Source organism: Colobus angolensis, unplaced genomic scaffold (genome assembly GCF_000951035.1).
Source record: "Colobus angolensis palliatus isolate OR3802 unplaced genomic scaffold, Cang.pa_1.0 Scaffold19, whole genome shotgun sequence".
NCBI lineage: Eukaryota > Metazoa > Chordata > Mammalia > Primates > Cercopithecidae > Colobus > Colobus angolensis.
Window position 1 is genome coordinate 10,992,872 of NW_012115043.1, and position 16,153 is coordinate 11,009,024.

A 16,153-nucleotide genomic window follows, 5' to 3' on the forward strand; every position below is an offset into this window, starting at 1 on the left:
AAAAAAAAAAAAAAAAGTCTCATCCTGGCCCAAATGCCATCTACCAGTGTGACTTTGGGCAGTTTGTGTTGTCCTCTGCCCATCAGTTTCCTCCTTTGCAAAGGAAGGGCTTGGACAGGCTAACACCTGGGCTCTCTGTTAGCCCTGTATCTCTAAGGAGGTACAGAGGAGAAAAGGAGTTCCTGAGCTGTATATGAGGCTCACCCACTTATCTGCTGGGACTTCAAAGGCTATAGATTTGAAATAACAAAGACACACTCCTTGGTTTCTTGGTCTGACTTTCAGAAACACAAGAGCAGCCGTTCTTTTTGCCTTTCACTCCCCACCCCTACCTTGTCAGAAGACAGTTGGTTGGACCATGTGCTTGGTCCTCCCAGGAGCCTGGTGAGCTTCATTGCTAATGGTTCCCTTGGACGCTGCACACACAGGTCATTGTTTTCTTTCTTTTTCAAAGCTGTTACTTAGGTTGGATGAAAAATAGCAGACTTCAGCCATTGTGATTATTTATATGGGCATACAAAGATGAGACACACCATTCTTCTTGTTACTAAATCATACTCTGGAGTCTCAGAGTTTCTTTGCCATATGCTTTCCAAGGCTTTGGAAAACACTGGGCTAGTTCTAGACAGAATCTGTATAAAACACTGTCCTTTTGGTCAGCAGTTCACAATGAACTTGGATGGGAAAATATATACTTTCCAAATCAGGGAATGTATATCCTGATTCTGTCCTTTGCATCAGTGTAGAACTCATGGTGGAAAAGATCAAAGATTTCTATGGGGTTCTTTCCATTCTGAGTCCTCAAGCTCATTATTTCATTTTTCCAGGTTTCCTCATGTGATGGTTGTCCTTTATCACAGCCCGATAGCCAAATCATACGTCTTCATTTTATCTTTGTTATTCAGAAGTATTCACCAGAGTCCCCTTTTTCTTCTTGGGTTTGTGACAATACCATGGAAGTTAAGCTGGGTTCCACCCTTGCCTTCCAACAGCTTTTATGTTACTTTCATTCATGGAATACATTCTCAGTGTTGATTTATGCAGACACTCCTATAGCCCTTGTGCCTCCCTTGACCTCAGTTATTCCTAATCCCCCCATCTTTGTCCTGTGAATGCTGGCTGGCCTTTCCAAGATGGAAAATCACTGGATGACCCATACATCTGTGCGGCCCACACCTAGTACATTGCTGGCCTTTGCCCAAATTATGCCACCCCATTTGGGATGACCTGACACCATTGTGATCAGTCTGATGACCTGGCAGCACCCCATCTGCCTACCCAGTTCACTCTTGCTCCATTTCAGTGCCTCTTACAGCAACTCCTCACGTATCTTCTTGTCACTGTCTCATGCCTTCTCAGTCTCAGCCCACATCAGCCCATTCATTGATTCACCTAGATAATTTGAGAACCACTATGTGTTCTGCCAGAGTGAATAACAAAATACAGTTCTTGCCCTCAAGGAGCTTAGACTGTAATGAGAAAGACAGACAATAAAGAATAAACAGTCGGCTGGGTGCAGTGGCTCATGCCTGTAATCCCAGCACTTTGGGAAGCCGAGGTGGGCGGATCATGAGGTCAAGAGATGGAGACCATCCTGGCCAACATGGCAAAACCCCATCTCTACTAAAAATACAAAAATTAGCTGGGCATGGTGGTGCATGCGCCTGTAGTACCAGCTACTCGGGAGGCTGAGGCAGGAGAATCGCTTGAACCTGGGAGGCGGAGATTGCAGTGAGCTGAGATCATGCCACTGCACTCCAGCCTGGGTGACAGAGCAAGACTCCCTCTCAAAAAAAAAAAAAAGAATAAACAGTCAATCCTTATAAACACTGACAAAGCTATGAAGAAAACAATCATTGGGGTGCTGTGAGACAGAGTGGCAGGTGAAGCCTATCTTAGATAGTGTAGGTCTGCATAGGTCACATTTAAGCCAAGGCCTCAAGAATGAGAAGCCTGCCAGCCATGAGAGAAGCAGGGTAGAAATACTTCTGGACTTCAGGCTCAGCATGTGAGCAGACCCTAGCTCAGGGAAAAGCTCCTTGTGCTTGAGAACTAAAAAGGGCCTCTCTAAACCCACCCCCTTTCCAGACACCTCTTTCGCACAGATGCTGACTTCAACCGTTCATTCTGATTAATTCATCTCCTGCGCTGCCATAGGTCATTCTCTGGGTTCTCCTTACTTGACATTTGGGTGCATACTGTCTTTTATTATTCAGCTGTGTGGAAGATCTTTACAGGACTTGAGTTCCTTTCTTCACCTCTCCAAGGGCATCAGTCAGGCTTCTATTTATATAGAAGATGCTGAAGAAATACTTGAATTCTATTCAGTTCAATAAACATTAATTAAATGCCTGGTCTGTGCTAGGTGGTACATGCTGGGTATTTAATTCAGTGCTGGTGTTTAAAAATAACCAAGCCTGGGCAAGATGGCAAGACCCTGTCTGTATTTTAAAAAATGTAAGCATTAGCTGGGTGCAGTAAACATACCTATGGTCCTAGCTACTTGGGAGGCTGAGGCAGGAGGATCTCTTAAGCCCAGGAGTTTGAGGCAGCAGTGATTTATGACGGTGGCACAGCACTGCAGCCTGGGTGACAAAGCAAGACCCCGTCTCCAAAAGAATAAATAAATAAAATAAACAAACGCCAGTCTAACCATGAGGAAAACATTACACAAACCCATTAAGGGATATTCTACAACACTGCTGACCAGTACTCCTCAAAACTGGCAAGGTCATCAAAAACAAGGAAAGTTCGAGAAACTGTCACAGACCAGAGGAGGCAAAGGAGACATGACAGCTAAACATAACGTGAGATCGGATGGGATCCTGCAACAGGAAAAGGGCACCAGGTAAAAACTAGCAAAATAAACTGCGAAATAAACAGTAACATACCAATGTTGATTCCTTAGTTGTAACAAACATACCATAGTAAAGCAATATGTTAGCCAGATAATAAAGTCATAAATAAAGGAACTGTCTGTACTATTTTTACAACTTTCTGTAACTCTAAAACTATCCTAAAGTCGTTTATTTAAATTAAAAAATAAATAAATAATTAAGACATGTTCCCTGCTTTCTATAAGCTTATACTCCAGGAGAGGAAATACACATCTAAATAAATATTTGAAACTCAGTATGATAAGGGTAACAACAGAAATGTATGCCAAGTACAAAAGTAGTCCATATGAAGGCATGATTATCTCAAATTTAGGAAAGAAATCATTGAGGAGGGCAATGCCTGGAGCTGGGTGTGAGGGATTAATAGGAGTTTGAAGAATGTGAAAGACAAGCTTGGAAAAGGTTAATTTGAGCCTAGGAAAGGGCATTTAACAAAGCATGGAATTTTTTCAAACTATTTCGTATTGAAAGAAGGGAAGAAATAAAAGAAAAGAGAGGAGCCCAGCTTTGGAATTTAGTCACCAGTTATGGGAGAATTGTTAGTAACCTCATTCTTTGTGGCTGGGATTCCACTGCCCATGGCAGCAGATTCACAGGGCCTCTGACCATGGTCCCCCAGACTCCTCCCCATCATTCTCCACCCACCTGTTAGAGTCATCTGTTTGATCACCTTGGACTCCATAGTACACTGGGGCAAGGCACAGCCCCAGTTTCTGGAGGCAGATGGATAACCAGGAAAAGGCGTGAATGAGGGGATCCCAGGAGGCAGTGACTTAGAGACTGAGGCAAGAGTGCTGTGGTCAATCATGGGTCATTGTCTTTGAACTGGACAGGCCAAAATGTCTGCCACACCCACACCTGCAGGTGAAGGAGCCAGAAGGTAAAAGCCACTGAGAGAGCAAGTCCTTTGTTCTGCTGAACACTGTGTACCCTCCCCCCACCACCCACAACCACCCAATGTCTGGCTTAAAATCGGTTCTCCAAGGATATCTGATGAGTGAAGGAAAAGATGAAGCCCATGAGGACTGTTACCCTCCATCCACACGGGAATGAATCAAAATGGGAACCCAAGGTAGGATGCCCAAGCCAAAGGTCAGGAGGTGACCAGTGAAGTGGCTGGCCTCCAACAGAAGGATGACCTCTCAAGTCCTCTCTTGGGGAAATCTGAACAGGAGGAGGCAGTTAGGCAGCAGCTGAAGCACAGAGATTTGAGGTGGAGAAGGTCATGAATCCTTCTGTAGAAGCTACTGTTATAAGGAAGCAAAGTCTATGACTGAGCCCAATGGTGGTGAGTGAGTCAGTTACTATCAGAACTGAGAGACAAACATCCAGAGAAAGTCAGTAACCTTAAGACAGAGAAACTGTTCTGCCCACGAGAGGGACAGCAAGAGAGCAGCAGATTTTCCCGACCCTGTTTCTGTGGGGCCCACCCACTCTATGGTGACAGTGACCTCTACAAGCCTAAATGTCCTATAAAATGGGGGTAATAACAGCGACAGCCTCATGGGTTTATGATGGGGTTAAAAGGAGATAATGCACACAAAGCACTTAGCACCATGCTGGGCAGCTGAGTACTTCATCAATGGTATTTTTGAGGTGGTTGTTTTATTATTCTTATTAAATTCCATGAGAACGCGTTTACTCGTATTGCTCCATGTGCATTCTTGCAAGAATCATCCTTTAGTTTGGTGAGTCTTTGTTCCTTGCAACAATAACAACAACAACAAAACCCAAATTTCAAAACGATCCCTGGTCAGAGTTGCAGGAACTATGAAACATGTCTGACACAGCCCCGTGGAGGCCCTAATCCCTAGGGATCATTTTCCCTGTCAGTCCCAAGAGGGGAATTCCCTGTATGCTCAGATAGATGTTTGATAGTGAATGGTATAGCTTGCGGGCTTCCTGGTTTGGGGAGGCTGAGCTCAGACAGACACCAGGCTACCCACCTGGGTTGAACTGTGGGGAACTAGAGAAGTCAGAGGCAGGGAAACAGTCATGAACTAACACAGGCCAAGCATTCCAGGCGTCCCTTTGGGCTCCCTGAGGCAGCAGGGTGCTGAGAAGCCTGTCCCGGCTAAGGAAGGAAGAACATGGGAGCTCTGAAGACACACCTCATCAACCCCCATCCCTAGAAAATGTTACAAAGCTCATACTTTCACTTCGTTGTTTAATCAGTGGTTTCATACACATTAGCATTAATTTGTTTTCTGAATAGGACACATAGGTACATGATACAATATTCAAAAGGTACGAAAGGATATAAAGTTAGAGGTGTAAGCCCTATGCCTTAGCCACAGTTACCAATTTCTTATGCAGCCTTCTGAAAATCCATTCTATGAATATATTAGCAAGATGAATTCAAACATACATATTCAAATGTATCTGTTTGTACACACTGTTCTGCATCTTGATTTTTTCAATTCACACCACATCTTTAGAGATAATTCCATAGCAATTTTATACAGAATTTCCTTGTTCTTTTTAACAACTGTATGATATTCCATTTTAACGATACACCAGACGTTATTTAATCCCCTACTAATACATTTTTAATTTGTTTTCAGGCTTTGCAAATACAAAAAAAGCTACAACGAATATCCTCAAACAGGAACCATTTTGTACATATGCAAATAGAGGTACAGGATACATTCCTAGATGCAGAATAGCTAGGACAATGGTAAATGCATTCATAGTATTATTGGACATTGCGAAGTGGTCCTTCATGGAGACTTGGCCAGTTTATGTGGCCACCAGTAATGTACGTGAGTGCTTGTTGCCCTACAACCTCACCAGACGTAATGAATGAGTTTTTTACCTAACAAAACAAAAAAAGATTTGTTTTTGTGGCAAGTATAAACATGAACAAAAGCCTTTTTTCTGTTTTTTGTTTTTTTTTTTTTTCTGAAGCCCAGTCTGTGTCTTTCTGTATGTCTCTCTCTCTTAAGTACATGCACACCCACAATCCCTTGCCCTCTCTCCATTGGAGCTTGGTTGAAAAGCTTTAATCTAATTATTTCTTTTCCACATTGTAACACGTTTTAGTCTTTGGTGGTTTTAATTTGCAAACGAAGAAAAGTAGTTCTTGGGCAAGTGTTTTCACTAAGCCCTACATTTCCCAGTGTAGAGGGTCTTTAAAACTTCCAGAAGCGATTGCTGCTCTCCAAATGCCAGGGCCCATTTCTTGGTTAATTTTTCCAAAGCCTTGATAATACTGAGGGGAATGATACTGGGGTTGCTAATGCTCAGTATTTACAGAGCTTCTTTGTCTGAGATCTCAAAGCACTTGACAGCATTAAATCATTGTTCCCTTGGCCCTCTCAAAAGCATCTTTGAACACAGATGGATGTTACACAGAAATGAAAGCTGTGCTTTCTATCCAGATTGCCTGAAAGGTGACCAGGAAGAAAATACTAACTAACCAACATAGTTTCTAGCCATAGTAGCATGTCCCTTTATTTACCTCAAACAATTTACCTTTTGTAGATACATTTCCAATGAATAATTTATGTGTGTGTGTGTGTGTGTGTGTGTGTGTACAGCAAATATATATATGCAGCAAATGGAAGAGGACCTCTTCCATGCATGTGGTAAGGAGGTTAAATTGTATCAGGGGGTCGTGTCCCTGGATTCAAAGGAAGATATGCTAAGGTCTTTAGGCCTCTTGACTCTCTATGATCTAAGTCTCTGCTAGTCTTTTCTATTGGATAAAATGTATAACTATGACCAAACATTGCTTCCAGTGGCCCAGGAAAAGAAAGGAAGAAAGGAAGGGAAGAAGAGAGGGATTTAGCAAAAAAAAGAAGGAAGGAAAGGGGGAAAAAATAAAAACCCTAAATCAGATCTGATGTTTCTTTCCAATGTTGAACCATACCTTATAAATAGAAAGCCCAGCCTGGCCTCATGCATAATGTTTGATTCCACCAGTGAGTAATGTTCCTATAGAGTATTTCTGTAGTCACCACACCATAGGCCTCCCCACCCTTTCCCACCCCCTACTCTCCACCTGCTCCATATCCTACCCATACCATACACAGAATTTCAACCTTCGAGCAAGAATTTTAGTGGGAAGATGTTGGCAAATACTATTTCATATTTCAGATACATAAACCAAGTCACAGAGAAGCTATAACTTATTTAGTGATAAAGAATCTATGTTAGGCACACATATCTCAAACTGCATCTCCTGGGTCAAAAACGATCAACCAATAGTTTTGATTTTAAAAAATTATTTAATGCATAAATAACACTGAACATCAAAATAAAAGTAAACATTACTGCAGTCCTGCCACCCCACCTAATCATACTGCTTTCATCTACCTCCATATCCTTTGTCTATATTCACATAAAGTGGTAACCAGAGCCTATAGCAGCATAATATTGTGGGCAAGAGCCTGGCTCCAGAGCTGGATATTGTGCTTATATCCAATATAAGCCTGGATATTGTGCTTATATGCAATTCCACCATTGACTAGCTGGGCCTTAGTTCCCTCGTCTGTTAAATGGGAACATTAGCAGTATCTATCTCATGGTGCTTTCATGGGGGAATCAATGAGATGTCCATGTTAAGTAGTTAGCCAAGTGCCTACAGTATAGTCAGCACTTGGTAAATATTAGCTGCCGCTGTTATTATTTTTAATTTTTGCTTTCTGCTTTTGAAAATGTAATATAAGCAAGTACAATAGAATTGTATTTGCTGATAGATCCCAATCCTTGCTAAGCTGACTGCCCCCTCCTGGGCATTATTAAAGAATTTTAAATATTTTAGACTGACCACTCTCTAGATTCCTAGGGGTCCCTCCACTGCAGAGAGGCAAGCAACATCTTTTGGGCCCTTCTCTTTCAGGGACTTTGCAGACCACACCTGTGGTGGGCTTCACTGCTATCCTGGCCCTTTTACACTATAAATCTCAAGATTTCAGGGAAAAAAAAGAAGGGAGTGAATGAGGCAGGACACACGGAAGACATGGCATTCCTCAGGGTTTCCAGGGTCTCACTGGGTAGCTGCAACCTTGCAATCAAAGATTATGTCCTGGCCGGCCATAGTGGCTCGTGCCTGTAATCCCAGCACTTTGGGAGGCTGAGGCGGGTGGATCACCTGAGGTCAGGAGTTCAAGACCAGCCTGGCCAATATGGTGAAAGCCCATCTCTACTAAAAATACAAAAATTAGCCCAATATGGTGGTGCATGCCTATAGTCCCAGCTACTCAGGAGGCTGAAATGGGAGAATCACCAGAGCCCAGGAGGTGCAGGTTGCAGTGAGCCAAGATTTTGCCACTGCACCCCAGCCTGGGTGACAGAGCAAGACTCCATCTCAAAAAATAATCGTTTTAAAATTATGTCCTGAGTATTGCCGATCCTTTTCAGAATGATGGTAATAAAAGGCATTGGCATCTTGGTATTTTATTTCTTTCTGTTTGTTTGAGACAGGGTCTGGTTCATCACTCAGGCTGGAGTGCAGTGATGCAGTCTTGCCTGACTGCAACCTCCACCTCACTGCAACCTCTACCTCCCAGGCTCATGTGATTCTCCCATCTCAGCCTCCCAAGTAGCAGGGACCACAGGCACACATCACCATGCCCAGCTAATTTTTGTATTTTTAGTAAAGACAGGGTTTCACATGTTGCCCAGGCTGGTCTCAAATTCCTGAACTCAAGCGATCCGCCCACCTCAGCCTCCCAAAGTGCTGGGATTACAGGTGTAAGCCACCATGCCCAGCCTGCATCTTGGTATTTTAGAAACTGATTTAATATCTTTTGTATTTTATACATTTTTGTTAACATTTTGTGTTAGTATAATTTCAAACTTACAGAAAAGTTGCAAGTGTAGCACAACTAACTCCCATACACCCTTTATCCAGATTGACTAATTGTTAACATTGCATTCTATTCGCTTTATCATTCTCATCCCCATGTATAAATACTGTTATATATACTATTATAGAGGGAGTATACACATACTATGGGTACTACATGAAGGGAATATTCCGCTTTCCTTTTTTTTTTTTTTTTTTTGGTTTTTGATTTTTTGGGGTTGTTTGTTTTTGAGTCACAGTTTCACTCCTGTTGTTCAGGTTGGAGTACAATGGCACGACCTTGGCTCACCACAACCTCCGCCTCCTAGATTCAATCTATTCTCCTGCCTCAGCCTTCCAAGTAGCTGGGATTACAGGTGCCCACCACCATGCCCAGCTAATTTTTATACTTTTAGTAGAGATGGGGTTTCACCATATTGGCCAGGCTGGTCTCGAACTCCTGACCTCAGGTGATCCGCCTGCCTCGGCCTCCCAAAGTGCTGGGATTACAGGTGTGAGCCACCGTGCCTGGTCCCCACCCTTTACTCTATTCCAGTGTAGATTTCCTAGGAACATGGTCTTTCTCTTCCGTGACCACAGTACAATGATCATAATCAGGGAATGTAACATTGATACAATACTGTTCTCCAACCCACAATCTGTTTTTGTATTTTTAAAGCCTCGCTTAAAAAGCAGGTGTGGGACAAAGATGATAAATGTACATCACAGCCTAATTAGGCCACTTGTTCACCTGGTGACCTCCCCACTGGAGTCATTCTTCAAAGCCCAGCTCTAACAAGGCACCCCTGCAAGCCTGTGCAGGCTGCTGTCCCCACCTGGCAGAAATAATTCTCTGCCAGGCAGCTCTCTGTGTGTGCCCCGGTTATAGCCCTTCATGTCATATAGCAACAATTTACTCTCTGGCTCCGCAGTGGACTATGAGCTTCTCTGAGTTTCCAGGGTCTAGTTGGGCAGCTGACAGATAATTGGTGCTTAGGAGATGTTTGTTAAAAAAATGGATGGGCAAATAGACAAATGGAAGCCTCTGGTGGGTTGAACTTGATAAAGAGGTTTTTTCTTAAAAAAAAAATCTATGTGGTGAAAGTTCAGAGATACACAATTCAGTGGGTGAAATTATAAGTTCTTCTTAGGAACATCTTAGGGCAAGGAAGACATTGTGTATGGGATCTTGGCTCATGCCTCACTGCCACTCCCTCAAACTTTTGTCTCCTCCCTCTACACCAAAGCATAGTAACTGCTGAAAGAATACAGTTATGCTCAGGAAGCGTGTATAGACTAGACTCCCCAAAGAGCCGGTGCCTGTGAGCATAAGAAACACAGCCCGGGATTGCAGCACTTGGCAGCCCTGAGCTTTCCATCATTCCTGCCACGTTCGCACGCAGTAACTTTCCGTGCCGGCTCTGAGCTGCTAGTGGGAGGCGGAGCTCTGGGCTGTCCCCCTCTCCCCAGCAGCCACCAGCGCCAGAGTGCCCCACAACTGTGCCTTGGGCTAACCCGAAAAGCCACACATCCCAGACCTGGGAGCACTCCAGCTAAACGAGTTTGTGGCAGAACCTGGTAACTCCCAGGGCCTTTGAACTGGAGTGTGGAGCTTACTGCTTTCCCAAACGCTTCTCCTGGAAGGTACTGTCACCAGCCAGCCCCTTTGTCCCAGCCGCTGCTCCCTCCCAGGTCCATGCTGGTGCAAGTGTCACAAAACAGACAGTAGTTGAGTTCAGCCTTTATTGAGCAGCTACTCCGTGGCAGGTACTATGCTAGACTTGGATATTACCATGTTACTTAATTTTTATTTTCATTTAAAAATACATAGCATTTGCTGCATGCCAGACACTGTTCTAACCACTTTGCACGTATGAACTCCTTTGATCCTCATGACAGCCTATGAAGTAGGTTCTATTATGATTTCAATTTTTTGGATGTAGAAACTGAAGCACAGAGAGATTAAGTCACTTAAAGGATGAAGATGGGGTCCCTGTCCTTATTTGAGCTAATACCATGATGTCTTTTTCTCTTTCACATTTTCTATGTCATTTTCACTTACTTTCCATTTGATGGTTATCTCAAAAATATTATTCAGATCCATCTATAAATATGCATTAATACTTCCTGTGCACCAGATATCCTTGGACTCCTGAGAAGTCTAAAGCAGATTCCTCACTCTAAAACAACAGAGTTCGTTAGTTACGCATCTATACTTTAGCAACAAAAGGAGATAGCGAGAGATGCTGACCATGGGACCTTCAGGAGTTGAAGGGATGGGAAGAATCTTAGGGATAGGAGTGATTGGGGAAGACATCAGAGAAGGTGGATGGAGCTCTTGGAAAATTGAATAAATGAACAGAGAGAATCAGCCTTGTGGACTACGGTTGTCTGTCCCTTGAGGCCTGCAAAAGCAGGCAAAGACGCGGTACACTGTTTGCAGAAAGTGCCTCCAACCATGCCTGTGGTTCTGGATCTCAAAAGCATAAAGCCCTGAAATCTTGAGTGGTTTGGTGGGCTTGAAAGCTCCTGAGCCACAGTGAAGTGGTCAAGATGGCTGATCCTCGTGCGATAATACGTTATGACTCCTTATGATAAGGTGGCGATACAGAAAATGTGGGGACCAACTTGTAGGCAGAATTCCAGCTTGTATGCGACAGATTTCGATGCTATGAGATGAGGCGAAGGACGGAAGCAGCTAATGTGTTTAGTGTTACAGGATTACTACTAAATTTCTCAATTGACTTATATGTTATGATATTCCTATGAAATAAAATTTTAAAAGATTTTAGAAAACAAAACAAAACAACATTTCCTCAGCCTTGATGATTATGAACAGACATACAAGGCATCATCATGATACATCATCTGTGAATACGGGTTGCCGTATTTGTAGCCCCAAGATAGTCTGTCCCCAGATTGATCAAATGCAGCTGAGATGGCTGCTGACAGTGCATAAAACTAAATCCAATCCTCGATAATAGGAGGAGTCAGAACTTGTCTTTGTCTCTGAAGAAAGATGATCTGTTGAAGAATGTGTGTCAATTTTTGTAATCATTTTGTTACCACGATCATGCTTTAACTCGAAGAAAGCATCACTGAATTCTGGAGTGCGCTTTACATTATGAAACATTACAGTAAGCAGCTTATGTCCAACATGATTGCAATTAGAGTTTCGTGAAGCGCAAGCAGGGACAATCCATGTGGGATGCATTAGTGTAACTGTGTTTGCCAGGAACAAGTTTTAACCTTTTGTACAGCTGTCGAGGGAAAGGTGCCAGTATTCTCTGTGAGAATACCTGTCAAGTTTGCATTTGAACGGGGAACACCTAGTTTATGTTTTTGAAGACCACTCCCTTTTTAAGCTGAGCACCTTTGGGCATGTGTCAGCAGGAGGTGTTAAGGCAGATGGGAAAAACAAATGCACGAGCTTCAAACCCAGCAGCTTAGCAAGATGTGGAGAAATGGCAAGGCAGGAAAAGTTACAAAGAAATCGCCTATTCCCACAACATAGAAATTTTGGAAAGTGACATTTGGAGAGTGAGAAGGGGTTTATCTTTAAAAGGTAAAACTCAAAGGAAAGATGACTTTCTCCTATCTTGAAATGAGAAAATACATTCATTTTTCTTTTTGTCATCAAAGAGAGAGAACATGTTACCTACGTATCCTGCCTCTTATAAAGCTCCTGGAGAATAAATACATTTTTTTTAAGTTGTGTTCACATATTTTATAGTGAGTCGAAATTTGGTAGGGGCAACTATAACATGAAGTAGATATCCTGCCTCCTAATATTTTAATCCAGTCATCCAACATTTGACACATTTTTGGGGCACTGCTGTGTGCCAGGTGCCTGGGGTGCAATACTGAACACAAAGGACAGGCTTCAAGATGTGTGTGTAAGGGATCTGTGTCACCACCTGCTACATGTATCTGTAGGGACTGTGTGGGTAGGCAGGGGTCAGAGAGGAGAGCAGTGTAGCAGAGGCTGTCCCTTGGCCTTGGCCAAAGTTGACTGAATCTTGAATGCTGGTACGCAAGCATTACTCTGTCACTGTTTCTGAGGATGGTGTTACTGTCAGATTCTTAGAGTCCCCAGTCACCTCTGCCCCACCTCCAGGAACATAAGAGAAGAAAACCAGCCAAGTTAAGTGTTACTGGCCAAGAAAAGAAAGATATGGGTAACAATTAAAAGAACATCTGTTTAACACCTTATCTGCGGCGTGTAGCAGTCTATTCCTATCTGATAATTAAAAATTGCCCTCGGTTACAAGTCCCATTCACTTCTCTATGACTTCTTAGTTTTAAGAACCAGAGTTTGGCTTGCCAAGAGTACAGCAAACTTCTCGAGCACCTCTTATCCCTAGCTGCCTCTCTATCTTTCCCCCATACCCACAGCAACACCCTGACATAGCCAAGCCCAGCCTCTGAAACAATCCTGCCCAAACTTTGGCTTAGCAACTATTGTCAAGAACTGGATAAACTGAGGCTTCCTTCCCACCACAGGGCAAATCTGCCCATTGCCAGGTTTGACGTTCTTAATGAAGACCACCAGGCTGTGAAGAAGCTCACAGCTTCTTTAGGTTTGTCTCTTTCTCTCTGTCTCTCTGTGTATTTTTTCTTTACTCTTTCTTCCTTCCTGATTAATATAGCTCATCATCCACTGTGCTATGAATCTGTAACACGCATTGAAATTGGCCAGTGACAGTTCTGTAGGCAGTCCCTCTGGGGGAGTCTATGGATAGGATGTTCTCCAAGAGGAATTCTCACTGTCACGTTCTGCCTCTTGAGCAGTTGCTTCCTCAGACCTCGCTGCCTTCAAAACTCAGTACAGAGTTCACCCTTTGGTCCTGTGTTTCTGTGGTAAAAATAGGGCCCCCAGATTTCAATGGACCAGGTACGATTTCTTTGCCTCAATTAGTGGATAAGCACTTATTGAAGACTGGGGCTGGGTTCTCTCCCTTGTATGAATGATTGATTGATTCAACAAATATGAGCAATAAAAATGGCACCTACTGCATACCAGGCACTGTGATGGGCTCTATGACTATAACACTGAGCCAGACAGATACACTCCCTGTCCTACTGGGCTCACTAGTAAAGAAAACATATCATCATGTCACCCCTGCCTCTGATAAGTTGTGCTAGGATAGCAAGGAGAGAAAGCTTGGGGCTAGTGTGTTGTTGTGGGCTTTTTTGTTTGATTGATTTCAGAAGCAATTCTATATTGTGCAAGTCTTCCCCCAGAGGCATTGTCTTTTATATGAATCTTGCCCGTCACAGTAAAAGCATGTACATGAAGTCTTCTTCAATGTATTTTCTCTGAGAACTCAACCTATTACTTATAGAGGTAGGTGTGAAGCTGGTCTGAGAACAAGGGGGGTTTTGAGGACCATGGGGTTTCCTACAGCCTTTCCCCTGACTCAGCAAACCTTGTGGCTAGTCGGGCTAAACCTGGATGTACCTCAACCACAGAACGCAGGTATGGTCAGTCTTATTTGTGCAAAGTACAGGATTACTCAGGGAAAATCAGTTCATTTGTACCTGAGAAACTTTCTTTCCTGCGCTGTTTCCCTGAAGTGTAGTTCTGACATGTTTGGGGTCTGTTTTGGTTCCAAGATCCGAATTTTCTAAGCCCCATGACCCCTGGAGTTCTTCACAACTTCCCCCAAACACCCCTTTGCTGCCCTTCCCAACTCTTGTTTCTTTCTGAGCCTTCACAAGGACTCAAGGAATATTTTCTGACTTTTGGTTCACAACAGATACCAATAAAACAACAAACAAATCAAAATTTCTCAATCCTCGCCAACCAATGACAGCCCTCATGCAACTGGGAGGTTGCTTGGCAGGTGTGGGAGACAAGATTTTAGTAGACAACAAGGTGAGAGATGAGAGGGCAGACGCATGCGCTGGCATTAGTCTCACACACACTGAAGACGCGTCATAGCACCACCCTGAGCACACACACCCTTATGGGATTTGATCAACACTTTTATGAAATTAACACTGTCAATTCACATGTTCCCTAATTTACCTTGCTCTTGGTTTTTTTACCCAGACCACAAATACATATGTGTGCGTAAGTTTGTGCATGCATACTTTAGACAGGACATAAAGTGTTCGATACGTGTGAGTGTATATATGTGGACAAAGTTTGAGGTATTTTATAATGCTCTTCACATTGAGTTTTATAAGAGTCCAACAGAGGTGCATTTGCTTCTCCTGGAGCAATAGCACCTTTTGGAGGAACTAAATTCAGCACCCCCCAAATGAGACATGCCCATAACAATAATGCTTATAGGTTGCTCACATGTGAAGAGCAGGGTCACATGGGTGAATGGAGAGTGAGAAGACAGAGTTCTTTTCGAAGCAGCCCTCTCAACCTCCATCCACAGAACTCCACGCAGCTAAGGGATTTCAGGCGGCAGGGCCTCATCAGTCATTCCTTGCTCATTAACAAAAGGACTTGTCATCTGAAGAACTGGTTGCCATGCGTTGATTGTTAGGAGTTCAGGACAAACAGGTTTCAGCAGCGCACAAAGGTTTTTTGGCAAACAGAAAACATAAACAATTTCCTTATGAGCTGGGCTGGCAGGGAGCAGCTTCCCCAGACCTGGGCTATCGTTAGCTCACATTCTTCCTCCGCCCACTGAAGATTGCTCCCTGTTGCTTTTGCTAGGTAAACTCAAATCCTATTATCAGTATCAGCCTTCTCCTCCCCGGCTGCTGCTGGAGCCCCCAGTGCAGAGTTACCTGCTTAGCAAGCTCCCGATAAGTCCTGGGAGGCCCCGTCTCGTGAGACTTTGGGATGAATCTTCCCTTCCCTTCTCATTTTACACTTGTTGCAAGGTGAGGGTTAGAGATACCGGCTGGGGTGTTATTCTTTCCTATTACTGGTTTCCCAGATAAGATAGGCAAACCTTCAGGACTTAGAAGCAGTCGATCTCAGGGCTCAGTGGAGAACAGAAGCCACCCAGTGCCCCTTTATCTATATCCCCCAACCCCAAGCGTGGTCAGCATGGGCTATTACAGGATTCGAAATACAGGAATCAGAGCCATCAGCTCTGCCAAGTGCACCAGCACTAAGACGAAGAAACCCGAGAGAGCATTAGGACTTGGGCGGCTGTGGATAGTGGCAGCTGATCCACCACTAGGTTCTAGGAAGCAGAAAGGGGGCCGTGTGTGGGGTGGTGCTGTTCTGTTTTCCCTGACAGCTCTTCAACCTATAGCTCCCTGAGCAGGCTGTTCTGGTCTCAACTTGAGCACATAAACCAGGATGGAGCCACAGCCGAGAACTTTATTAATTTATGGGAGTTCTTCTCTTTTCTGCTCCCTGTATTGAGAAAAGGTGCGTTGAGAGCTTACTATGTTCCAGGCAGTTCATACGTATGTAAGCATGTCAGTGTCTGTCTGCATGTGCGTGTGTATAATCTCATTTAAACCTTATGATAACTGTAAATATTAAGTA

General features: G+C 43.6%; 1 protein-coding gene across 3 annotated transcripts in view; it reads left to right on the top strand.

The window, feature by feature from the left end:
- The first annotated feature begins 3,736 nt into the window (after window positions 1–3,736).
- The window catches only part of RORA (RAR-related orphan receptor A), a 149,773-nt gene continuing 137,356 nt past the window's right edge, over window positions 3,737–16,153 (top strand). The window contains exons 1-2 of one of the 3 annotated variants that reach the window (XM_011940473.1): window positions 3,737–3,777; window positions 15,900–16,033. In XM_011940473.1, the coding sequence (XP_011795863.1) occupies window positions 3,737–3,777; window positions 15,900–16,033 (175 nt within the window). Of the gene's footprint in view, window positions 3,778–5,571; window positions 5,660–15,899; window positions 16,034–16,153 lie in introns of those variants that run through there. The other 2 variants (XM_011940472.1, XM_011940474.1) reach the window with 2 other exon arrangements.